At 50.1% G+C, this 26,418-nt stretch overlaps 1 protein-coding gene across 3 annotated transcripts in view; it reads left to right on the top strand.

The window, feature by feature from the left end:
• NCF2 (neutrophil cytosolic factor 2) overlaps positions 1 to 26,418 on the top strand; it is a 256,353-nt gene that overhangs the window by 223,375 nt on the left and 6,560 nt on the right. For 2 of the 3 annotated variants that reach the window (XM_075320620.1, XM_075320618.1), the window contains 3 exons: positions 10,146 to 10,251; positions 14,706 to 14,859; positions 18,276 to 18,433. In XM_075320620.1, coding sequence (XP_075176735.1) covers positions 10,146 to 10,251; positions 14,706 to 14,859; positions 18,276 to 18,346 — 331 coding nt within the window. In that variant the 3' untranslated portion in view covers positions 18,347 to 18,433. Of the gene's footprint in view, positions 1 to 10,145; positions 10,252 to 14,705; positions 14,860 to 18,275; positions 18,434 to 26,418 lie in introns of those variants that run through there. The other variant, XM_075320619.1, reaches the window with a different exon arrangement.

Below are 26,418 nucleotides of genomic sequence, written 5' to 3'. Positions count from 1 at the left end.
TATATCACACATGCTGTTGGATAGTTCTATTCCCCCCATGCTGTATATGTCACACATGCTGTTGGATAGCTCTATTCCTCCCATGCTGTATATATCACACATGCTGTTGGATAGCGCTATTCCCCCCATGCTGTATATGTCACACATGCTGTTGGATAGCTCTATTCCTCCCATGCTGTATATGTCACACATGCTGTTGGATAGCGCTATTCCTCCCATGCTGTATATATCACACATGCTGTTGGATAGTTCTATTCCTCCCATGCTGTATATGTCACACATGCTGTTGGATAGCTCTATTCCTCCCATGCTGTATATGTCACACTTGCTGTTGGATAGCGCTATTCCTCCCATGCTGTATATGTCACACATGCTGTTGGATAGTGCTATTCCCCCCATGCTGTATATATCACACATGCTGTTGGATAGCGCTATTCCTCCCATGCTGTATATGTCACACATGCTGTTGGATAGTGCTATTCCTCCCATGCTGTATATGTCACACATGCTGTTGGATAGCTCTATTCCTCCCATGCTGTATATATCACACATGCTGTTGGATAGCTCTATTCCTCCCATGCTGTATATGTCACACATGCTGTTGGATAGCTCTATTCCTCCCATGCTGTATATGTCACACATACTGTTGGATAGCGCTATTCCTCCCATGCTGTATATGTCACACATGCTGTTGGATAGCTCTATTCCTCCCATGCTGTATATGTCACACATGCTGTTGGATAGTTCTATTCCTCCCATGCTGTATATGTCACACATGCTGTTGGATAGTTCTATTCCTCCCATGCTGTATATGTCACACATGCTGTTGGATAGTTCTATTCCCCCCATGCTGTATATGTCACACATGCTGTTGGATAGCTCTATTCCTCCCATGCTGTATATATCACACATGCTGTTGGATAGCTCTATTCCTCCCATGCTGTATATGCTCTTTTCATTATTCTTGCAGAGATGTCTTCTCTCTATGTCTCTGTCTCTCTCTGTCTGTCTCTTTTTGTCTCTCTCTTTCTCTATCTCTGTCTTTATCTCTCTGTATCTATCTGTCTCTTTCCCTGTCTGTTTTTTTTTTTTGTTGGCGAATAACTAAAGCGCGGGGTTAAAATTTCATCTCAAAACATAGTCTATGACGTTCCCTGACTCAAATGGGGTATCTGTGCAAAATGTTGCGATTGTAAATGCAACGGTGCGGATTACTTTAGCGAACATACACACATACACTCAACTTTATACTGTATTATATATATATATATACAGTTAGGTCCAGAAATATTTGGACAGTGACACAAGTTTTGTTATTTTAGCTGTTTACAAAAACATGTTCAGAAATACAATTCTATATATAATATGGGCTGAAAGTGCACACTCCCAGCTGCAATATGAGAGTTTTCACATCCAAATCGGAGAAAGGGTTTAGGAATCATAGCTCTGTAATGCATAGCCTCCTCTTTTTCAAGGGACCAAAAGTAATTGGACAAGGGACTCTAAGGGCTGCAATTAACTCTGAAGGCGTCTCCCTCGTTAACCTGTAATCAATGAAGTAGTTAAAAGGTCTGGGGTTGATTACAGGTGTGTGGTTTTGCATTTGGAAGCTGTTGCTGTGACCAGACAACATGCGGTGCAAGAAACTCTCAATTGAGGTGAAGCAGAACATCCTGAGGCTGAATAAAAAGAAAAAATCCATCAGAGAGATAGCAGACATGCTTGGAGTAGCAAAATCAACAGTCGGGTACATTCTGAGAAAAAAGGAATTGACTGGTGAGCTTGGGAACTCAAAAAGGCCTGGGCGTCCACGGATGACAACAGTGGTGGATGATCGCCGCATACTTTCTTTGGTGAAGAAGAACCCGTTCACAACATCAACTGAAGTCCAGAACACTCTTAGTGAAGTAGGTGTATCTGTCTCTAAGTCACCAGTAAAGAGAAGACTCCATGAAAGTAAATACAAAGGGTTCACATCTAGATGCAAACCATTCATCAATTCCAAAAATAGACAGGCCAGAGTTACATTTGCTGAAAAACACCTCATGAAGCCGGCTCAGTTCTGGAAAAGTATTCTATGGACAGATGAGACAAAGATCAACCTGTATCAGAATGATGGGAAGAAAAAAGTTTGGAGAAGAAAGGGAACGGCACATGATCCAAGGCACACCACACCCTCTGTAAAACATGGTGGAGGCAACGTGATGGCATGGGCATGCATGGCTTTGAATGGCACTGGGTCACTTGTGTTTATTGATGACATAACAGCAGACAAGAGTAGCCGGATGAATTCTGAAGTGTACCGGGATATACTTTCAGGCCAGATTCAGCCAAATGCCGCAAAGTTGATCGGACGGCGCTTCATAGTACAGATGGACAATGACCCCAAGCATACAGCCAAAGCTACCCAGGAGTTCATGAGTGCAAAAAAGTGGAACATTCTGCAATGGCCAAGTCAATCACCAGATCTTAACCCAATTGAGCATGCATTTCACTTGCTCAAATCCAGACTTAAGACGGAAAGACCCACAAACAAGCAAGACCTGAAGGCTGCGGCTGTAAAGGCCTGGCAAAGCATTAAGAAGGAGGAAACCCAGCGTTTGGTGATGTCCATGGGTTCCAGACTTAAGGCAGTGATTGCCTCCAAAGGATTCGCAACAAAATATTGAAAATAAAAATTTTTTTTGGGGTTTGGTTTATTTGTCCAATTACTTTTGACCTCCTAAAATGTGGAGTGTTTGTAAAGAAATGTGACAATTCCTACAATTTCTATCAGATATTTTTGTTCAAACCTTCAAATTAAACGTTACAATCTGCACTTGAATTCTGTTGTAGAGGTTTCATTTCAAATCCAATGTGGTGGCATGCAGAGCCCAACTCGCCAAAATTGTGTCACTGGCCAAAGATTTCTGGACCTAACTGTATGTATATATATATCGCTGTTAATTCTACAGCACTTTATATACATTGGCAACACTGTTCCCATTGGGGCTCACAATCTAAATTCCCGATCTGTATGTTTTTTGAGTGTGGGAGGAAACCCACGCAAACACTGGGAGAACATACAAACTCCTTGCAGATGTTGTCCTTGGTGGGAATTGAACCCAGGACCCCAGCGCTGCAAGACTGCAGTGCTAACCACTGAGCCAGCCACCACAAGACTGCAGTGCTAACCACTGAGCCAGCCACCACAAGACTGCAGTGCTAACCACTGAGCCACTAGCTGTAGTACCCGGGCGTTGCCCGGGATAGTAACTGTCTCCCTCCCAGTCTATGTCTGTCTCTTTCACTGTCTTTCTCTGTGTGTCTGTCTGTGTCTATCTCTCTGTATGTCTCTGTATCAGTCTCTGTGTCTGTCTCTGTATCAGTCTCTCTGTCTCTATCTCTGTGTCTGTCTCTCTCTCTCTGTCTCTTTCCCCGTCTGACTCTTTCCCTGGTCTGTCTCTTACCCCGTCTGTCTCTTTCCCCGTCTTTCGCTGTGTCTTTGTCTGTCTCTCTGTCTGTCTCTTTCCCTGTCTGTCTCTTTCCCTGTCTGTCTCTTTCCCTGTCTGTCTCTTTCCAAGCCTGTCTCTTTCCAGGCCTGTCTCTTTCCCCGTCTGTCTTTGTCTGTCTCTCGCTGTCTCTTTCTGCCTTTTGGCCTTCTGGCTTTTTTTCCGATCTGTCTGTCTCTGTTTGTCTCTGTCTCTTTCTCTGTCTGTGCCTGTCTGTCTCTGTCTCTGTCTCTATATCTGTCTCTCCACCGACATCATATTACCTCACACATAAGCATCTTATACTGTGAATGTCCTTTGTTCCTATAGCAACCAATCATAGCTCTTATTAATAGCCTGTAGCTCGCAGCTCCATTCAGTTTAATGTAAGCAGGTTTTTTTGGAGAGTAACTGTAAAGCGTGGGGTTAAATTTTCTTCTGAAAATATAGTCTATGACGTTCCCTGAGTCACATGAGGCGCCTGTGCAAAATTTTGTGATTGTAAATGCGATGGTGCTGATTCCTTTAGCGGTCACTCACACACACCCACACCCACACTCAGCTGAGTGATGATGATGTTATAAAAGCACTTTTTTTTTGGAGAGCTGTCTTGATACATAACTGTCTCAGCATGGCTCCCTACGTACAGTGTGTCCACCCACACCCATATCCTGTCCACCGCCATTAACTTGAGAACGGCGGCAGCTATAGGCATAGAAGTGGTGTCTAGGTATAGTAAAGTAGCCATGCGCTATGCAATGAAACCACCTATAGCGCCAGTGGTGGAAAACAATGGAGTTAGCATTTTTATCTCGAAAATGGAACGAGATAGAGAAAAAAAGTGAATTACAAAGTTGCAGGGCATCATCCATTCAATACGAATCGACACTTTGCATACAGAAGTGCTATGATATGAAACCTATGACCCACCAAAACATTGAATGCTGGTCACGCATATGGCGCTCATTTAACTTTGATGCTCAAAGTGGCCCCCGTCAGCTGCAATGCACATCTGGCCTCTGCACAGCATACTGTATCTTGCTGCAATGCACATCTGGCCTCTGCACAGCATACTGTATCTGGCTGCAATGCACATCTGGCCTCTGCACAGCATACTGTATCTTGCTGCAATGCCCATCTGGCCTCTACACAGCATACTGTATCTGGCTGCAATGCACATCTGGCCTCTGCACAGCATACTGTATCTGGCTGCAATGCACATCTGGCCTCTGCACAGCATACTGTATCTTGCTGCAATGCCCATCTGGCCTCTGCACAGCATACTGTATCTGGCTGCAATGCACATCTGGCCTCTGCACAGCATACTGTATCTGGCTGCAATGCACATCTGGCCTCTGCACAGCATACTGTATCTGGCTGCAATGCACATCTGGCCTCTGCACAGCATACTGTATCTTGCTGCAATGCCCATCTGGCCTCTGCACAGCATACTGTATCTGGCTGCAATGCCCATCTGGCCTCTGCACAGCATACTGTATCTGGCTGCAATGCCCATCTGGCCTCTGCACAGCATACTGTATCTGGCTGCAATGCCCATCTGGCCTCTGCACAGCATACTGTATCTTGCTGCAATGCACATCTGGCCTCTGCACAGAATACTGTATCTGGCTGCAATGCCCATCTGGCCTCTGCACAGCATACTGTATCTTGCTGCAATGCCCATCTGGCCTCTGCACAGCATACTGTATCTGGCTGCAATGCACATCTGGCCTCTGCACAGCATACTGTATCTTGCTGCAATGCCCATCTGGCCTCTGCACAGCATACTGTATCTGGCTGCAATGCCCATCTGGCCTCTGCACAGCATACTGTATATGGCTGCAATGCACATCTGGCCTCTGCACAGCATACTGTATCTTGCTGCAATGCACATCTGGCCTCTGCACAGCATACTGTATCTTGCTGCAATGCACATCTGGCCTCTGCACAGCATGCTGTATCTTGCTGCAATGCACATCTGGCCTCAGCACAGCATACTGTATCTTGCTACAATGCACATCTGGCCTCTGCAGAGCATACTGTATCTTGCTGCAATGCACATCTGGACTCTGCACAGCATACTGTATCTTGCTACAATGCACATCTGGCCTCTGCAGAGCATACTGTATCTTGCTGCAATGCACATCTGGACTCTGCACAGCATACTGTATCTTGCTGCAATGCACATCTGGACTCTGCACAGCATACTGTATCTGGCTGCAATGCACATCTGGCCTCTGCACAGCATACTGTATCTTGCTGCAATGCACATCTGGCCTCTGCACAGCATACTGTATCTTGCTGCAATGCACATCTGGCCTCTGCACAGCATACTGTATCTTGCTGCAATGCACATCTGACCTCTGCACAGCATACTGTATCTTGCTGCAATGCACATCTGGCCTCTGCACAGCATACTGTATCTGGCTGCAATGCACATCCGGCCTCAGCACAGCATACTGTATCTTGCTGCAATGCACATCTGGCCTCTGCACAGCATAATGTATCTTGCTGCAATGCACATCTGGCCTCAGCACAGAATACTGTATCTGGCTGCAATGCACATCTGGCCTCTGCACAGCATACTGTATCTGGCTGCAATGCACATCTGGCCTCTGCACAGCATACTGTATCTTGCTGCAATGCACATCTGGCTTCTGCACAGCATACTGTATCTTGCTGCAATGCACATCTGGCCTCTGCACAGCATACTGTATCTTGCTGCAATGCCCATCTGGCCTCTGCACAGCATAATGTATCTTGCTGCAATGCACATCTGGCCTCTGCACAGCATACTGTATCTTGCTGCAATGCACATCTGGCCTCTGCACAGCATACTGTATCTTGCTGCAATGCCCATCTGGCCTCTGCACAGCATAATGTATCTTGCTGCAATGCACATCTGGCCTCTGCACAGCATAATGTATCTTGCTGCAATGCACATCTGGCCTCTGCACAGCATACTGTATCTTGCTGCAATGCACATCTGGCCTCTGCACAGCATACTGTATCTTGCTGCAATGCCCATCTGGCCTCTGCACAGCATAATGTATCTTGCTGCAATGCACATCTGGCCTCTGCACAGCATACTGTATCTTGCTGCAATGCACATCTGGCCTCTGCACAGCATACTGTATCTTGCTGCAATGCACATCTGGCCTCTGCACAGCATACTGTATCTTGCTGCAATGCACATCTGGACTCTGCACAGCATACTGTATCTGGCTGCAGTGCACATCTGGGCTCTGCACAGCATACTGTATCTTGCTGCAATGCACATCTGGCCTCTGCACAGCATACTGTATCTGGCTGCAATGCACATCTGGCCTCTGCACAGCATACTGTATCTTGCTGCAATGCACATCTGGCCTCTGCACAGCATACTGTATCTTGCTGCAATGCACATCTGGCCTCTGCACAGCATACTGTATCTTGCTGTAATGCACATCTGGCCTCTGCACAGCATACTGTATCTTGCTGCAATGCCCATCTGGCCTCTGCACAGCATACTGTATCTGGCTGCAATGCACATCTGGCCTCTGCACAGCATACTGTATCTGGCTGCAATGCACATCTGGCCTCTGCACAGCATACTGTATCTGGCTGCAATGCACATCTGGCCTCTGCACAGCATACTGTATGTTGCTGCAATGCACATCTGGCCTCTGCACAGCATACTGTATCTTGCTGCAATGCACATCTGGGCTCTGCACAGCATACTGTATCTGGCTGCAATGCACATCTGGGCTCTGCACAGCATACTGTATCTTGCTGCAATGCACATCTGGCCTCAGCACAGCATACTGTATCTTGCTGCAATGCACATCTGGGCTCTGCACAGCATACTGGATCTTGCTGCAATGCACATCTGGGCTCTGCACAGCATACTGTATCTTGCTGCAATGCACATCTGGCCTCTGCACAGCATACTGTATCTTGCTGCAATGCACATCTGGCCTCTGCACAGCATACTGTATCTTGCTGCAATGCACATCTGGGCTCTGCACAGCATACTGGATCTTGCTGCAATGCACATCTGCACTCTGCACAGCATACTGTATCTGGCTGCAATGCCCATCTGGCCTCTGCACAGCATACTGTATCTTGCTGCAATGCACATCTGGCCTCAGCACAGCATACTGTATCTTGCTGCAATGCACATCTGGGCTCTGCACAGCATACTGGATCTTGCTGCAATGCACATCTGGGCTCTGCACAGCATACTGTATCTGGCTGCACGTTGTGCAATATGGTAGGTGACACGTTTGCACACATCTGTGATACGTGGTCGTAGATCCTGCAGTGTTGGTGGAGGGGTCGCATACACCTGCTGTTTGATGTGACCTCACAGAAAGAAGTCCAATGGGGTCAGGTCAGGTGAGCGTGGAGGCCACTCCCCACAGCCACCATACCCAATAACTTATAGGAAGGTCTCCATGAGGTGTCGCTTCACGTCCGCAGCCTTGTGAGCTTTACACGTTCTAATCATAACATTTCTGTTGTATACGTATACTTGTATACGTATTTTGTATGTAACCCCCTTCTCATGTACAGCACCATGGAATTAATGGTGCTCTATAAATAAATAATAATAATAATAATTTCTGTATGCAAGGTGTTGATTCGTATTGAATTGATGATGCCCAAAACTTTGTAATTCACTTTTTTTCTCTATCTCGTTCCATTTTCGAAATAAAAATGGTAACTACGTTGTTTTCCACCAGGTGGCGCTATATATAGGTGTTTCATTGTGTAGCGCATGGCTACTTTACTATACCTAGACACTACTTCTATGCCTATAGCTGCTGCTATTCTCAAGTTAATGGCGGTGGACAGGATATGGCTGGACACACTGTATATAGGTGTGGTGTATATAGGATATGGGTGGACACACTGTATATAGGTGTGGTGTATACAGGATATGGGTGGACACACTGTATATAGGTGTGGTGTATACAGGATATGGGTGGATACACTGTATATAGGTGTGGTGTATACAGGATATGGGTGGACACACTGTATATAGGTGCGGTGTATACAGGATATGGGTGGACACACTGTATATAGGTGTGTTGTATATAGGATATGGGTGGACACACTGTATATAGGTGTGGTGTATACAGGATATGGGTGGACACACTGTATATAGGTGCGGTGTATACAGGATATGGGTGGACACACTGTATATAGGTGCGGTGTATACAGGATATGGGTGGACACACTGTATATAGGTGCGGTGTATACAGGATATGGGTGGACACACTGTATATAGGTGTGGTGTATACAGGATATGGGTGGACACACTGTATATAGGTGTGGTGTATATAGGATATGGGTGGACACACTGTATATAGGTGTGGTGTATACAGGATATGGGTGGACACACTGTATATAGGTGTGGTGTATACAGGATATGGGTGGACACACTGTATATAGGTGCGGTGTATACAGGATATGGGTGGACACACTGTATATAGGTGCGGTGTATACAGGATATGGGTGGACACACTGTATATAGGTGCGGTGTATACAGGATATGGGTGGACACACTGTATATAGGTGCGGTGTATACAGGATATGGGTGGACACACTGTATATAGGTGTGGTGTATATAGGATATGGGTGGACACACTGTATATAGGTGTGGTGTATACAGGATATGGGTGGACACACTGTATATAGGTGCGGTGTATACAGGATATGGGTGGACACACTGTATATAGGTGTGGTGTATACAGGATATGGGTGGACACACTGTATATAGGTGTGGTGTATACAGGATATGGGTGGACACACTGTATATAGGTGTGGTGTATACAGGATATGGGTGGACACACTGTATGTACGCTGTCTCTGTGATTTAATCTGGAGCAGACACAGTCTTATATGTCCCACTCTGAGTGGCAACGCCAATGTTGAGGTCGTGTCATAATTCCTCTGTGCAGAGCATCTTGCCTTTGGAGATGCTCTGCTGCACTGTGCTGTGTTACTAGCTAGCAATGTGTTTGACAGCGCAGGATTCCATGTTGGTGCTGATTACTCAGGTGTTCCACCTTCTTGGTAATTGCTCAGGCTTCTTTACTGAGCATGCTCGCCCAGGACCTCGCCAGTTGTATTCTCTGGTTCTGCAGTTGTGCTATTGGCTTGTGTATAGTGTTCTGATCTTTGCTCTCTGACCCCGGACCGTTCTTTGACTTCTCTCTGCCTGTTCTCTGTTCCTGTTGTGACCTCCTGCCTTTTTGACCTCGGACCGTTTCCTGATCACGTCTTCTTTTTTTTTCCCTGAACCTATTACGTGTTCTCCTGGATTTCTGACCCTCGGATATTGACTTGACTATGCCCCTGTTTTCTACTTGTGCTCATACGTGTCCTCCCGTCACCAGACCCCGGCTTTCCTGACTACGCCTCCGACCATACTTCCCGTAAAAGCATCACAGGTCGTTTCCACATTTCTAAGACTGAGTTTATGTTAAAGAGCTTGAAAAGTGTTCAAGAAAGTCCTAGAAGACGTCTCGGTGCTTTACATGTTTTCAGGACAACTTGAGGCTTTTTAGTACTTGCAGTTTTCAGCAAATCGAATCTTGGTTGAAAATTTACCAAAGTTTACAAATGGCAAGATTCACTCATCTCCATTAAGAGACTGTTGAGGTGGGTCTTTACCTGAATTCTCTTCAGCTTTATAGATGGAGACAAAGAAGTGGCGCTGAGCAAGGACAACGTGGACAGGGCCTGGGCACAGACCCCAGACAAGTGCCTGAAGCTGAAGTGCACAGACCTGCAAGTAAGACATGAGCTCTACGGTGTTCAATGGGGACCTGAGCTGTGAAAACCAGAAATATGGCCGAGTGACCGTCACAAGAGGGTCTACTCCTCTGCTAGAGGAGCACGGTCATGGCCCTGATCATTAGCACATGATTGCCTCTGTAGTTATCAGTATATGTGTGCTAGGCCTCAGGCAGACGTCCAGTCTATGACACTGCGCACAAAACACAGCGTCTTACAGTTCCAGCAGAGTAGATGGGCTATCTCATGGCCACTGCACTTCTCCTTTAGGCTACTTTCACACTTGCGTTTTTTTTCCTTCCGTCACAATCCGCCCTTTTGGAAAACAGCGGAATCCGTTAACAGATTCCGTTGTTTTCCATAAACTTGCATGGATGACGGGTTGTGCCAAAAGTACCTGCATTGCTTCCACTGGGCGACGCTCCGTTGCTTCCACCCAGTGGGAGGAAAGCAGCATGTAACGTTTTTTTGAGCAGCAGAATCCTCAGGATTTCACTGCGCATGCTCTCTCTGGCTCCCTGCACCCGTAACCAAGGTAAATATCGGGTAACCAAGCAAAGTGCTTTGCCTAGTTATACCCGATATTTACCCTGGCTACGTGTGCAGGGAGCCCGACACTTCCCCGCTTGGCTCCGCCCCCTCCCGCACTCCACTCCGCATGTATACACACACACACACACACTCACCTGTCCTCAGCGCCATTGCCCCGCTCGGCTCCACCCACCCCGCACTCTGCCCCCGCACACATTCTCGGCGGCCGAGCGATCAGCTGATCACCCGGCGGCTGGCTGCTGTGAGCGATCAGCTGATCACCCGGCGGCTGGCTACTGTGAGCGATCAGCTGATCACCCGGCGGCCGGCTGCTGTGAGCGATCAGCTGATCACCCGGCAACCGGCTGCTGTGAGCGATCAGCTGATCACCTGGCGGCCGGCTGCTGTGAGCGATCAGCTGATCACCTGGCGGCCGGCTGCTGTGAGCGATCAGCTGATCACCCGGCAGCCGGCTGCTGTGAGCGATCAGCTGATCACCCGGCAACCGGCTGCTGTGAGCGATCAGTTGATCACCTGGCGGCCGGCTGCTGTGAGCGCGATCAGCTGATCACCTGGCGGCCGGCTGCTGTGAGCGATCAGCTGATCACCTGGCGGCCGGCTGCTGTGAGCGATCAGCTGATCACCCGGCGGCCGGCTGCTGTGAGCGATCAGCTGATCACCTGGCGGCCGGCTGCTGTGAGCGATCAGCTGATCACCTGGCGGCCGGCTGCTGTGAGCGATCAGCTGATCACCCGGCGGCCGGCTGCTGTGAGCGATTAGCTGATCGTTCACAATAGTCTGCCGCCGGTAACTGTATAAAAAAAAAAAAATCAAAACGGACTCTGTTATTTTGCAGCATCCGTTGTGCCACTATATGCAACACATCCGTTGCATCCGTCACACAACGCAATGGAACGGATACCGTTCAACGCAAGTGTGAAACTAGCCTTACCCTGTGTCCTCCGACCTGCGGTGCGTGTTTAAACGCCACAACATGTCAGTTTCTTTTGCCGGTAAGTGGAGTTTTCTGTGCAGATTTTTCCCATAGATGTTATACCAGGGATGAGGACGCCCGTCGAGCGACGCAACACAAAAGGTACATCAGGGAAACAATACAATGGATGGCCCTGGCGCTAGGGAGAGGGGTCACCTCTTCACACTCACCTGACGGTGAGGTATTCCCTAATGTCCCTAGATGGGTCCTTCCCCACTGCGCTGTCACATGCCTAGGCCCTCGTTGGCTCTGAACTCACCCGAATTAGTGCAAAGGCCAGTAACACACTAGTCTCACCAATACAATAAAATAACATGGGGAAGTTAAGACAATCAAGGGAAAGACACAACAAATAGTTCTTCACAGCTACTCAAGCAAGAAGCCTCTCAGCTGCAACAGAAACAACACCTCAGCTTCTCCGGAGCCAGGTTCCTTCAAAGTGGTCAGTTATAGAATGAGCTATAGCCGGCATAGGAGAGAGTGAGAAGTTAGTTTATATAGCGGAAGGGCGTGGATGCAGGTGAGATTAAGGCTATGTCCGCATGTTGCTTTTTACCTGCTTTTTTGCTGCTTTTGCAACTGCAGCGTTTAATGCCAAAATGGATGTGTTCTGCTTTTCAAGCAAAGTCTATGGGAATTTGGGTTTCTTGTCCGCACTATGCAGTTCAAACTGCAGCCTTTTTGTTGCAGAACTTTGGTCAAAAACTCAGCTTTGCAGTGCAAAACCCAAATGGCAAAAACAATTCACATGTCAGTTGTTTTTGCCATTTGGGTTTTGCACTGCAAAGCTGAGTTTTTGCCCAAAGTTCTGCCACAAAAAGGCTGCAGTTTGAACTGCATAGTGCGGACAAGAAACCCAAATTCCCATAGACTTTGCTTGAAAAGCAGAACACATCCATTTTGGCATTAAACGCTGCAGTTGCAAAAGCAGGTAAAAAGCAACGTGCGGACATAGCCTAACAGCTACAAGTCGATAGTAACAGGATAGGAAAGAGTTTAACCCCTTCAGCACTAAATGTAATTAAATTCGCTACAACTCAGGTTAAGCGGTGAGTGGATTCTAAACCGGTTCTGCCATCAACCAAACGCGTGATTGGGACTGAGCGGTAATAGCACATACTTTATTATTATTATTATTATTATTATTATTATAGCGCCATTTATTCCATGGCTCTTTACATGTGAAAGTGGTATACAAAATAGGGACAAGTACAATAATCATAAACAATACAAGGCATAGACAGGTACAGAAGGGGAGAGGACCCTGCCCGCGAGGGCTCACAGTCTACAGGAGGAGAGAGGACCCTGCCCGCGAGGGCTCACAGTCTACAGGAGGAGAGAGGACCCTGCCCGCGAGGGCTCACAGTCTACAGGAGGAGAGAGGACCCTGCCCGCGAGGGCTCACAGTCTACAGGAGGAGAGAAGACCCTGCCCGCGAGGGCTCACAGTCTACAGGAGGAGAGAAGACCCTGCCCGCGAGGGCTCACAGTCTACAGGAGGAGAGAGGTCCCTGCCCCCGAGGACTCACAGTCTACAGGAGGAGAGAAGACCCTGCCCGCGAGGGCTCACAGTCTACAGGAGGAGAGAGGTCCCTGCCCGCGAGGGCTCACAGTCTACAGGAGGAGAGAAGACCCTGCCTGCGGGGGCTCACCGTCTACACGAGGAGAGAGGACCCTGCCCGCGAGGGCTCACAGTCTACAGGAGGAGAGAGGTCCCTGCCCGCGAGGACTCACAGTCTACAGGAGGAGAGAGGTCCCTGCCCGCGAGGACTCACAGTCTACAGGAGGAGAGAGGTCCCTGCCCGCGAGGACTCAGTCTACAGGAGGAGAGAAGACCCTGCCCGCGGGGGCTCACCGTCTACAGGAGGAGAGAAGACCCTGCCCGCGAGAGCTCACAGTCTACAGGAGGAGAGAGGTCCCTGCCCCCGAGGACTCACAGTCTACAGGAGAGAGGTCCCTGCCCCCGAGGGCTCACAGTCTACAGGAGGAGAGAGGACCCTGCCCCCGAGGACTCACAGTCTACAGGAGGAGAGAAGACCCTGCCCGCGAGGGCTCACAGTCTACAGGAAGAGAGAAGACCCTGCCCGCGAGGGCTCACAGTCTACAGGAGGAGAGAGGACCCTAGTGTGGTGCTGTTTTTGGGAAAAAAAACACCCATGCATTTCTAATTCTGTACAACCTCTTCCTGAGGGTTTTGTTTTGCAGCGCTGGAGTGGTGCTTTAAATCTAAGTCACCTGCCCCCACTCTTATAATCACCTTCCAGGGTCCCATCTGTTTCAAACTTCGCTCTGGTCGGTCTCCGGCACTTTGTGAACTGCCAGTTGCTCCAGTGTTTAATGGAGCACGTGTGAGTCTATGGAAGCCCCGTTCTTGCCCTCATAGACTTGAATTGAGACCTCGTGACTTCCAGACAGTCACAAAATGCTGCCATGGGACCGGAGCAGCACCAAAAATAGGTAAACGCGCCAGAGGGTGAGTATAAGACCTGAGACAGGGGACGCGGGTTTAAAGCACCCCTTCAGCAGTGAAAAATACAAAACATTAGAGCAGTGCTTTAAATAGAGAACTTACATCCATCTTTAGTAGCTGAGACACAGAAACAGACTGCACAAAGTGGGGACAGTCCTTTGTCTCTCTTGTCATACAGTCAGCACAAAGAAGCAGGCCATTTATGAAGGGAAATATAGCTCTAGCACCTATAGTGCTGTCAGAATGCTGTTGAAAAGGGACCACCCACTCAAAAAGGTTGAAAGGCAAGTTACAGTGTATAAGAACTGGAACATCTTCATGACATATTAGACGGCTGTGTGCACCAAAAACATGGAGATTTAGTTGTGGCGGATGATATTTTACTTTGCTTCTAAAACATAGTTTAGATTGCTCCATATTGGAATAAGACCATAAACTTTCACATTTATTGTTTGTAGATGGAGCAGGCTCCTGAAAAAGTAGAGGATGAAATCCTAAAATACTTAGAAGATAAATCAGAGATTACTGTAACAGCAATGTTTGATTATGAGGCTTCTCAGCTGGAAGACCTGTCCTTTAAGAAAGGAGACATCATCAAGGTTCTCAATAAAGGTAAGCATGGACGCCTTCTGATTAGAGGATATTCCCCTTCTAGTGCAAGCATGCTCCATTGAGAGTCTATCAAGAGTCATCACTGAAGGAAATCTTCTCTCATTATCTACTTGTCCTGAGGAAGGGGCAGAGACCCCTGAAACGCGTAGACTTGTACTTCTTCAATAAATGACCTGAAAATTATTCATTGGATTCAATGGTAATAAGCGCGGCGATGATCCCTGATTTTCCTTAGAAGTTTCTATCATTGAAGGAAGGAAAGAGACACCACCGGCGGGAGGCCTCGGGAAGCGGCCAGGTCTCGGGAAACGGCCAGGCCTCGGGAAGCGGCCAGGTCTCGGGAAGCGGCCAGGCCTCGGGAAGCGGCCAGGCCTCGGGAAGCGGCCAGGCCTCGGGAAGCGGCCCAGGCCTCGGGAAGCGGCCCAGGCCTCGGGAAGCGGCCCAGGCCTCGGGAAGCGGCCCAGGCCTCGGGAAGCGGCCCAGGCCTCGGGAAGCGGCCAGGCCTCGGGAAGCGGCCCAGGCCTCGGGAAGCGGCCAGGCCTCGGGAAGCGGCCCAGGCCTCGGGAAGCGGCCCAGGCCTCGGGAAGCGGGCCAGGCCTCGGGAAGCGGGCCAGGTCTCGGGAAACGGCCCAGGCCTCGGGAAGCGGCCAGGCCTCGGGAAACGGCCCAGGCCTCGGGAAGCGGCCAGGCCTCGGGAAGCGGGCCAGGCCTCGGGAAGCGGGCCAGGCCTCGGGAAGCGGGCCAGGCCTCGGGAAGCGGGCCAGGCCTCGGGAAGCGGGCCAGGCCTCGGGAAGCGGGCCAGGCCTCGGGAAGCGGGCCAGGCCTCGGGAAGCGGGCCAGGTCTCGGGAAACGGCCCAGGTCTCGGGAAACGGCCCAGGCCTCGGGAAGCGGGCCAGGCCTCGGGAAGCGGGCCAGGCCTCGGGAAGCGGGCCAGGCCTCGGGAAGCGGCCCAGGCCTCGGGAAGCGGCCCAGGCCTCGGGAAGCGGCCCAGGCCTCGGGAAGCGGCCAGGCCTCGGGAAGCGGGCCAGGTCTCGGGAAGCGGGCCAGGTCTCGGGAAGCAGCCCAGGCAGGAGCACGTTAAAACCCTAATTGTACGGCAACTCATTTTCAACTGCATCCTCCCATTTGAGGCTCCAAAATGTGGTCAACTGCATCTTGCTGTCCACCTGAAGTATGCGGCTGAAAATGAGATGATGCAGAGCCCTGTGACTCCATACACACCATTACCATTACAGGCAATGGCCCAGTTGCGCATGCGCCCACATCCCGGTTTCCAGGGCTTCAGAACCGAGTCCCGAGCAGCCGGTGACTGTAATGAGGTGACCATAGCCTAAACTCACTGGTTAGGAGGAGATAACTTCTACATGTTCAGAGAACTCCTTTTGTAGCCAGCAATCTGCAGGGAAACACAATCAATGGAAGCCAAGTGATACAAAATTGTAAAAATTATTATTAGTCCAAAACTTAAAGTCACGAAAGGTGTCCATATTCTCAGTAAGCACCGTTACAACTTAAAGGGAACCTGTCACCTACTCACCTGCGGGGTGGTCCAAAACATTCCGGTCCAATGGGCGTCCGCTGCTGTAGGGTCCGGCGCCTCCTTTATCCTTGCGATCGCCGTCCTCCATCTTGCTGCATGCAGATGACGCGTCCTTCATCATCCACACAGTGTCTTTCACTGCGCTTTTGTGCCCGGGCACATTGCACTGCCATGCTGAGGGCAAAGTACTGGAATGCGCATGCGTTCTTTGACCTTTTCCTACACATTACAGTACTTTGCCCTCAGCAGAGCAGAGCAAAGTGCGCGTGTGCAGGGGCGCAATGGAGGGCTCTGTGTGCATTATATAGGACGCATCAGCCACATGAAGCAGAAAGGAGGATGGTGTTCATAAGGCTAGAGGCGCCGGACCTAAGAGCAGCGTCGCCCATCGGACCAGACCTTATTGGACCACCCGCAGCTGAGCTGATGACAGGTTCCCTTTAAAATGCCTCGGCTGTACTCAATAGCGGACCCTCTGCTGCATCAGTCATGATCGGTGTTGGCACAAACTATGGCTGTTTAACCCCTTAGATGCTGCTGTCAATAGTAATTGCGGCATCTAGATGGTTAACATGTGTGGGGGCTTTTCTTTACCCACCACCGGCACCCTGAGATCAAATTTGTGGGGTCCCGATGGTTGCCATTGCAATTCACACCCAAATAATGGCCTTAGGCTACATGCACACGCTGCATCTTTTTGTGTTCACAAACTGCAGCCAAAACTGCCCCTTGTCAGAGCCTGGAAACGTCACAAAAAATGCTTAGAATTGTAGGTGCGTTTTTGCTGCGTTTGTGACAAATGTTGACAAACGCAGGAAGAATGAACACGCTGCATTTTTTTTTGTCACAAACTTTTGACAAATAAAACACTGACAAATAAACTGCAGCCAAAAACGCACCAAAAAAATCAGTGTGCGCATGTAGCCTAAGATTCATGTTATAATGGGTATGTGTGGAGGAAAAAAAATGGATGTCGCCCGTACCAGAAACACAAACCTGTGACGGAGGCCTCATATGGGGCAATTTACGGCTCTACCTTTGGGAACGTCTTCTGGGTTAGACAAGGGGGTCCCAATTCTTATAAACATTGAGGCCAAACTTTCCTTTCCTCAAAGTTTATCTCCATGAGACTGAAGTAACCGGCGTGGACATCATGGCTGCCGAGGACAATTCTCTGAGGACAGGGCAGGAGGACGGGCAGGAGGGAGGACGGGCAGGAGGACAGGCAGGAAGGAGGGAGGACGGGTAGGAAGGAGGGAGGACGGGCAGGAGGGAGGACGGGCAGGAGGACGGGCAGGAGGGAGGACGGGCAGGAGAGACGGGCAGGACGGGCAGGAGGGAGGACGGGCAGGAGAGACGGGCAGGACGGGCAGGAGGGAGGACGGGCAGGAGGACGGGGAGGACGGGCAGGAGGGAGGACGGGCAGGAGGGAGGACGGGCAGGAGGGCGGGCAGGAGGGGGACGGGCAGGAGGGAGGACGGGCAGGAGGGAGGACGGGCAGGAGGACAGGCAGGAGGGAGGACGGGCAGGAGGGAGGACGGGCAGGAGGGAGGACGGGCAGGAGGGAGGACGGGCAGGAGGGAGGACGGGCAGGAGGGAGGACGGGCAGGAGGGACGGGCAGGAGGGAGGACGGGCAGGCGGGAGGACGGGCGGGAGGACGGGTGGGAGGGCAGGCAGGAGGGCAGGCGGGAGGGCGGGCAGGAGGGCAGGCGGGAGGACGGGAGGGAGGACGGGAGGGAGGACGGGAGGGAGGACGGGCGGGAGGGCAATGCTTGTGTGGGGCTTCCCTGTAACGAGATCTTCAGGCGTGAAGTGTGAATGATGACACATTTATTGGTACTTTACACTTCTGAGTCTGTCTTGTTTCTTTCTAGTGTCTCCAGAATGGTGGGAAGGAGAATGTCACAAGAAAGTGGGCATCTTCCCATCCGCTTTTGTACAGTAAACGCCCAACGTATGAAGCCGCAACCAACACCATTCACGTATGACAGTCTGCAAACACCCAGCACGTAAAGCCGCAACCAACACCATTCACGTATGACAGTCTGCAAACACCCAGCACGTAAAGCCGCAACCAACACCATTCACGTATGACAGCCTGCAAACACCCAGCACGTGAAGCCGCAACCAACACCATTCACGTATGACAGCCTGCAAACACCCAGCACGTGAAGCCGCAACCAACACCATTCACGTATGACAGTCTGCAAACACCCAGCACGTAAAGCCGCAACCAACACCATTCACGTATGACAGCCTGCAAACACCCAGCACGTAAAGCCGCAACCAACACCATTCACGTATGACAGCCTGCAAACACCCAGCACGTGAAGCCACAACCAACACCATTCACGTATGACAGCCTGCAAACACCCAGCACGTGAAGCCACAACCAACACCATTCACGTATGACAGCCTGCAAACACCCAGCACGTGAAGCCGCAACCAACACCATTCACGTATGACAGTCTGCAAACACCCAGCACGTGAAGCCACAACCAACACCATTCACGTATGACAGCCTGCAAACACCCAGCACGTGAAGCCACAACCAACAACATTCACGTATGACAGCCTGCAAACACCCAGCACGTGAAGCCACAACCAACAACATTCACGTATGACAGCCTGCAAACACCCAGCACGTGAAGCCGCAACCAACACCATTCACGTATGACAGCCTGCAAACACCCAGCACGTGAAGCCGCAACCAACACCATTCACGTATGACAGCCTGCAAACACCCAGCACGTAAAGCCGCAACCAACACCATTCACGTATGACAGTCTGCAAACACCCAGCACGTGAAGCCGCAACCAACACCATTCACGTATGACAGCCTGCAAACACCCAGCATGTGAAGCCGCAACCCACACCATTCACGTATGACAGCCTGCAAACACCCAGCACGTGAAGCCGCAACCAACACCATTCACGTATGACAGCCTGCAAACACCCAGCACGTGAAGCCGCAACCAACACCATTCACGTATGACAGTCTGCAAACACCCAGCACGTGAAGCCGCAACCAACACCATTCACGTATGACAGTCTGCAAACACCCAGCACGTGAAGCCGCAACCAACACCATTCACGTATGACAGTCTGCAAACACCCAGCACGTGAAGCCGCAACCAACACCATTCACGTATGACAGCCTGCAAACACCCAGCACGTGAAGCCGCAACCAACACCATTCACGTATGACAGCCTGCAAACACCCAGCACGTGAAGCCGCAACCAACACCATTCACGTATGACAGTCTGCAAACACCCAGCACGTAAAGCCGCAACCCACACCATTCACGTATGACAGCCTGCAAACACCCAGCATGTGAAGCCGCAACCCACACCATTCACGTATGACAGCCTGCAAACACCCAGCACGTGAAGCCACAACCAACACCATTCACGTATGACAGCCTGCAAACACCCAGCACGTAAAGCCGCAACCAACACCATTCACGTATGACAGCCTGCAAACACCCAGCACGTGAAGCCACAACCAACAACATTCACGTATGACAGCCTGCAAACACCCAGCACGTAAAGCCGCAACCAACCCCATTCACGTATGACAGTCTGAAAACACCCAGCATGTGAAGCCGCAACCAACACCATTCACGTATGACAGCCTGCAAACACCCAGCACGTGAAGCCGCAACCAACACCATTCACGTATGACAGCCTGCAAACACCCAGCACGTGAAGCCGCAACCAACACCATTCACGTATGACAGTCTGCAAACACCCAGCACGTGAAGCCGCAACCAACACCATTCACGTATGACAGTCTGCAAACACCCAGCACGTGAAGCCGCAACCAACACCATTCACGTATGACAGCCTGCAAACACCCAGCACGTGAAGCCGCAACCAACACCATTCACGTATGACAGTCTGCAAACACCCAGCACGTGAAGCCGCAACCAACACCATTCACGTATGACAGTCTGCAAACACCCAGCACGTGAAGCCGCAACCACCATTCACGTATGACAGCCTGCAAACACCCAGCACGTAAAGCCGCAACCAACCCCATTCACGTATGACAGTCTGAAAACACCCAGCATGTGAAGCCGCAACCAACACCATTCACGTATGACAGCCTGCAAACACCCAGCACGTGAAGCCGCAACCAACACCATTCACGTATGACAGTCTGCAAACACCCAGCACGTGAAGCCGCAACCAACACCATTCACGTATGACAGTCTGCAAACACCCAGCACGTGAAGCCGCAACCAACACCATTCACGTATGACAGTCTGCAAACACCCAGCACGTGAAGCCGCAACCAACACCATTCACGTATGACAGTCTGCAAACACCCAGCACGTGAAGCCGCAACCAACACCATTCACGTATGACAGTCTGCAAACACCCAGCACGTGAAGCCGCAACCAACACCATTCACGTATGACAGTCTGCAAACACCCAGCACGTGAAGCCGCAACCAACACCATTCACGTATGACAGCCTGCAAACACCCAGCACGTGAAGCCGCAACCAACACCATTCACGTATGACAGTCTGCAAACACCCAGCATGTGAAGCTGCAACCAACACCATTCACGTATGGACTATACCTGTCTGCAAGAAATCATGCATCACCTCCTGCTGCTCAATGCAGAAAAAAAACAAAAATGTAACCAAAAACTTAACCCTTTCCGAGAACTAGAGGAGTTCTCCAGGTTTTACATCATTTTAACATCAGTCACAATCTTTCTCACCCAATTCAACAAGTCTAATATTCGTACCACGACGATCCTGGGCTCTGGAAATATCTGTGGTGATCACAACCCATGAGACGCATGCAGTGTAACATTTTGGTCAGTGTGTGTTACCAGGTTCACACAGAATTTGTGAAAAAATTTAGATAAAAAAAGGACCATTTCCAACATATTGTAAAGCAGCTAAGGCCTCGTTCAGGGCATCCATTTTTATAACAAAACGAAAAAAAAATTCTAGTTTCATCAGTTACTTTCATCAGTTATATTAAGAGTTTCATTAGTTTTTGTCAAGACAAAAAAAACCCAAAAACACCACAAAAAAAGTTTCTCTGCTTCCTTCTAGCAGTCTGTGCTGTGATTTTTTTTTTCCTGAAACCACACCTTTATTGGGAAATTTGTTATAATTAAAAAAATATACAATCCCAGTTACTAAAAAGTGATTTCAAAGTGATGAAAGACCCTATATAAATGTAAGCGCCACCCAAATTATGTTTGCTTTAGATTCTATCATATTGTAGGTGCTGTGCCTGCCGGGTACACTACTTATTGTTCAAAAACCTAATAAATACGTGACGATAAGTATCATCAACATGTTTCGCCAATATCCGGCCTCCTCAGGGGCTTTTGTCAATAACTGAATATAGTGTAACATGTGTCTTTGTTGGAGCCCAATAGGCTTTTGTAATAAGTATTTACCATGGCATGGTTCCAGGGTCAAAACTCCTTTGTATGAAAAGAAAAAAAAAGCAAAAAACAAAACACATTTTCTTCTGAAACCTGGCAGAGTGGTATGTTGTGCACGAACTAGAGTTATTCTTCAAAGTCTGAAAACGGAGAAGCTTTGTACAGTGAGGCAGATTTTAAACAAAATTAAAACAAATACATACATTTGCAGGGATTGGATGCTAGGATACATAAGAGTGTTCATTTTAGACTGTAAAAAAAAATATGTAACATTTTGTGCCACGTTTATGACAACATGCGGACCTATGCGTCGCTATGGTAACAGACTACAAAGTGTGTAGTCTGAAGCAGCAGTCTCATTCCCGCCCTTTAGTCTTTACTAGCCTATTTTATGCAACGCTGGAGATCTGAGAGCGCGGTCAGCCATTTCCTCTGTTTGTCCTCCCCGACTCCCCCGTACCCATAGGTGCTCAGCCAGGAGCGGTGTGCGGCGGTAGCTCCACTTGAATTTCCATCTTTAGCACTGGATGAATGTGCATCTTTTTATGTTGTAACTTCAAAATTAAAATTTTGTAATTTGTATATTTAAGAAAAAACAACTTGATATTGATGTGTAAAATCCCTCAGAAATGCACCGTCCGGCTGAAGAGCGGCGAATTACTGCCATCCTCAATTCCAGAAAGCGCTAATATATTGGCCCCATTATCACTGGTGTCTTGAGATCATCTTCATTGAAAAATCCATAGAACATTCTATTAAGGAAGTGTCCCCTGCTGTGAAGTGAAGCCGCGGGGAAACCCCATAGTGGTGGCACCATAGGGAAACAACAGAGAAAACTAGGGGTTTGCAGTTTTCATTTAGGTTAATGGCTTCTCTGTGTAACGCGGGAGGGGTCCTCCAGAAAAAGCATTGCTCTTTATAGAAGCCCCCTACATTAACTCACCAGAGTAGACAACCCCTTTAAAAGCTGTCAATGGGAGTAAATGGGAGGCAGATGGTGAAATGCTCTAGTTTGGGGTTTGTAAGGTGTGCACTCAGCCCGTCCTGTCACATGTCCTGTAATGTTACAACAGATCCTGCAGCGATCCGCTGGCAAAATCATGTCTGCCAGATCCATTTTTTTTATTAACATTGGAGTCTATGGGGAGCGGATCCATTCTGTCTGCTATTTAGCCATCTGGTTTTCTTGCATTTGTAATGGATGCATTTTTTTCTTACTGGATCCGTTTCAAATAGAATATAAATCGTGATCCATTAACGGATCCATTCTCCAAAAACTCCGATGTTAGAAAATCGGACTCGGCAGAAATAGTTTTGGCCCTAGATCTCTGCAGGATCCGCTCTAATGGAGGCTTACGGGACATGAGAACTCAGGCTCAGATTTAGGACCTTCCTCGTGTCCCCTGACAATGCACTAATCCTAGGAGAGGCACCGCACATTGATTGCCTGGATGACGCCATCTCCATTGCAAGAGGACAGGGCAGGAGGGTAAAAAACTAAAGAGTTGTGACGTGTGGCATAGTGCTGATATTGGAGGAATATGGCCTCCGTGGACAAACAGTGTATCCCCATTATATAGGCCGCCATACACTGGCATGCATTGTGGCATAGGGCGGATATTGGAGGAATATGGCCTCCGTGGACAAACAGTGTATCCCCATTATATAGGCCGCCATACACTGGCATACATTGTGGCATAGGGCGGATATTGGAGGAATATGGACTCCGTGGACAAACCGTGTATCCCCATTATATAGGCCGCCATACACTGGCATGCATTGTGGCATAGGGCGGATATTGGAGGAATATGGACTCCGTGGACAAACCGTGTATCCCCATTATATAGGCCGCCATACACTGGCATGCATTGTGGCATAGGGCGGATATTGGAGGAATATGGCCTCCGTGGACAGTGCCTCCCCATTATATAGGCCGCCATACACTGGCATGCATTGTGGCATAGGGCTGCTATTGGAGGAATATGGCCTCCGTGGACAGTGCCTCCCCATTATATAGGCCGCCATACACTGGCATGCATTGTGGCATAGGGCGGATATTGGAGGAATATGGCCTCCGTGGACAAACAGTGTATCCCCATTATATAGGCCGCCATACACTGGCATACATTGTGGCATAGTGCTGCTATTGGAGGAATATGGCCTCCGTGGACAGTGCCTCCCCATTATATAGGCCGCCATACACTGGCATGCATTGTGGCATAGGGCGGATATTGGAGGAATATGGCCTCCGTGGACAAACAGTGTATCCCCATTATATAGGCCGCCATACACTGGCATACATTGTGGCATAGGGCTGCTATTGGAGGAATATGGCCTCCGTGGACAAACCGTGTATCCCCATTATATAGGCCGCCATACACTGGCATGCATTGTGGCATGGAGGGTGACTTTTGGGGAGACGCAGACATGATTTAGCTATGTGCTGGAGAAGCCATGTTTATTTCCATTATACCTTTTCCCTACGTTTTGTGAATATATAGTAGACAAGGTAACTGTATGGGGTAGATAACAATGGCCGGATCTGACAGCTGAAATCTGCCATTGTCCTGATGTGGAGCCGCATTGAGTGATATGCTTGTATCGCAGCCAATGCTGTGGGGTCAGGACCGCGGTGTCACAATTCTGGTAGTGTTTTACAAAGCCTTCTTGTCCTATGAAAGTCCACGTTATCCTGCAGCTCTTTGCTGCAATCAGTGCTGCATCATCGTGTCCTATTGAATCCCTGGCCTTGCACCGACACTGCAGGCGCCAGAGGCCCACACCTACACGTGTCAGTGCGGCACGCGCTCACCCTCCCGCGTCTGCAGTGATCACTCGCTATAGTGCTCGGCCTCTTTCACACCTCAGTATTCTGCATCAGGGTTTCATCAGTATTCGGAGGCCAAAACCAGGAGTGTCTCCAAAACACAGAACAGGTGTAGGGGGTTCAATTCTAGGTCTTCTCTGTACACTCCACGCCTGGTGCCACGTACTGACGTGTGAGAGGCATAGTGCTGTGTCCTGCCAGCTGACAGCATAGCCGCACTAACACTGTGCGCACCTAACTGGCTCCTGCCGGGTCACTGTGCGCACGCACCTATCTGGCTCCTGCCGGGTCACTGTGCGCACGCACCTATCTGGCTCCTGCAGGGTCACTGTGCGCACGCACCTATCTGGCTCCTGCAGGGTCACTGTGCGCACGCACCTATCTGGCTCCTGCAGGGTCACTGTGCGCACGCACCTATCTGGCTCCTGCAGGGTCACTGTGCGCACGCACCTATCTGGCTCCTGCAGGGTCACTGTGCGCACGCACCTATCTGGCTCCTGCAGGGTCACTGTGCGCACGCACCTATCTGGCTCCTGCAGGGTCACTGTGCGCACGCACCTATCTGGCTCCTGCAGGGTCACTGTGCGCACGCACCTATCTGGCTCCTGCAGGGTCACTGTGCGCACGCACCTATCTGGCTCCTGCAGGGTCACTGTGCGCACGCACCTATCTGGCTCCTGCAGGGTCACTGTGCGCACGCACCTATCTGGCTCCTGCAGGGTCACTGTGCGCACGCACCTATCTGGCTCCTGCAGGGTCACTGTGCGCACGCACCTATCTGGCTCCTGCAGGGTCACTGTGCGCACGCACCTATCTGGCTCCTGCAGGGTCACTGTGCGCACGCACCTATCTGGCTCCTGCAGGGTCACTGTGCGCACGCACCTATCTGGCTCCTGCAGGGTCACTGTGCGCACGCACCTATCTGGCTCCTGCAGGGTCACTGTGCGCACGCACCTATCTGGCTCCTGCAGGGTCACTGTGCGCACGCACCTATCTGGCTCCTGCAGGGTCACTGTGCGCACGCACCTATCTGGCTCCTGCAGGGTCACTGTGCGCACGCACCTGGCTCCTGCAGGGTCACTGTGCGCACGCACCTATCTGGCTCCTGCAGGGTCACTGTGCGCACGCACCTATCTGGCTCCTGCAGGGTCACTGTGCGCACGCACCTATCTGGCTCCTGCAGGGTCACTGTGCGCACGCACCTATCTGGCTCCTGCAGGGTCACTGTGCGCACGCACCTATCTGGCTCCTGCAGGGTCACTGTGCGCACGCACCTATCTGGCTCCTGCACGGTCACTGTGCGCACGCACCTGGCTCCTGCAGGGTCACTGTGCGCACCTATCTGGCTCCTGCAGGGTCACTGTGCGCACGCACCTATCTGGCTCCTGCAGGGTCACTGTGCGCACGCACCTATCTGGCTCCTGCACGGTCACTGTGCGCACGCACCTATCTGGCTCCTGCACGGTCACTGTGCGCACCTATCTGGCTCCTGCAGGGTCACTGTGATGTGCATGACCAAGAGCTAAATTTGGAGAGTGCTCACAATGGAGCGCATAATCGAGTTAAAGGGACCCGTCAGGTGCAATATGCAGGACCACGAGCGGTGCTGGGTGTATACTGCTAATCCCTGCCTAACCGTCCCTGTATACACTAGCATAGATAAAGAGATCTATAGAAAAAGGATTTCTAAACATCTTTGATAATATGCTAATGAGCGAAGGACTAGTCACAAGGGCCTTAGTTCCCTTGACTAGTCGGCCCCTGTGGGTGTAC

The sequence above is a fragment of the Anomaloglossus baeobatrachus genome, chromosome 8, assembly GCF_048569485.1.
Source record: "Anomaloglossus baeobatrachus isolate aAnoBae1 chromosome 8, aAnoBae1.hap1, whole genome shotgun sequence".
Taxonomy (NCBI): Eukaryota; Metazoa; Chordata; class Amphibia; order Anura; family Aromobatidae; genus Anomaloglossus; species Anomaloglossus baeobatrachus.
The sequence above is the reverse complement of the archived record's forward strand: the minus strand, read 5'-3'. Positions and strand labels throughout refer to the sequence as shown.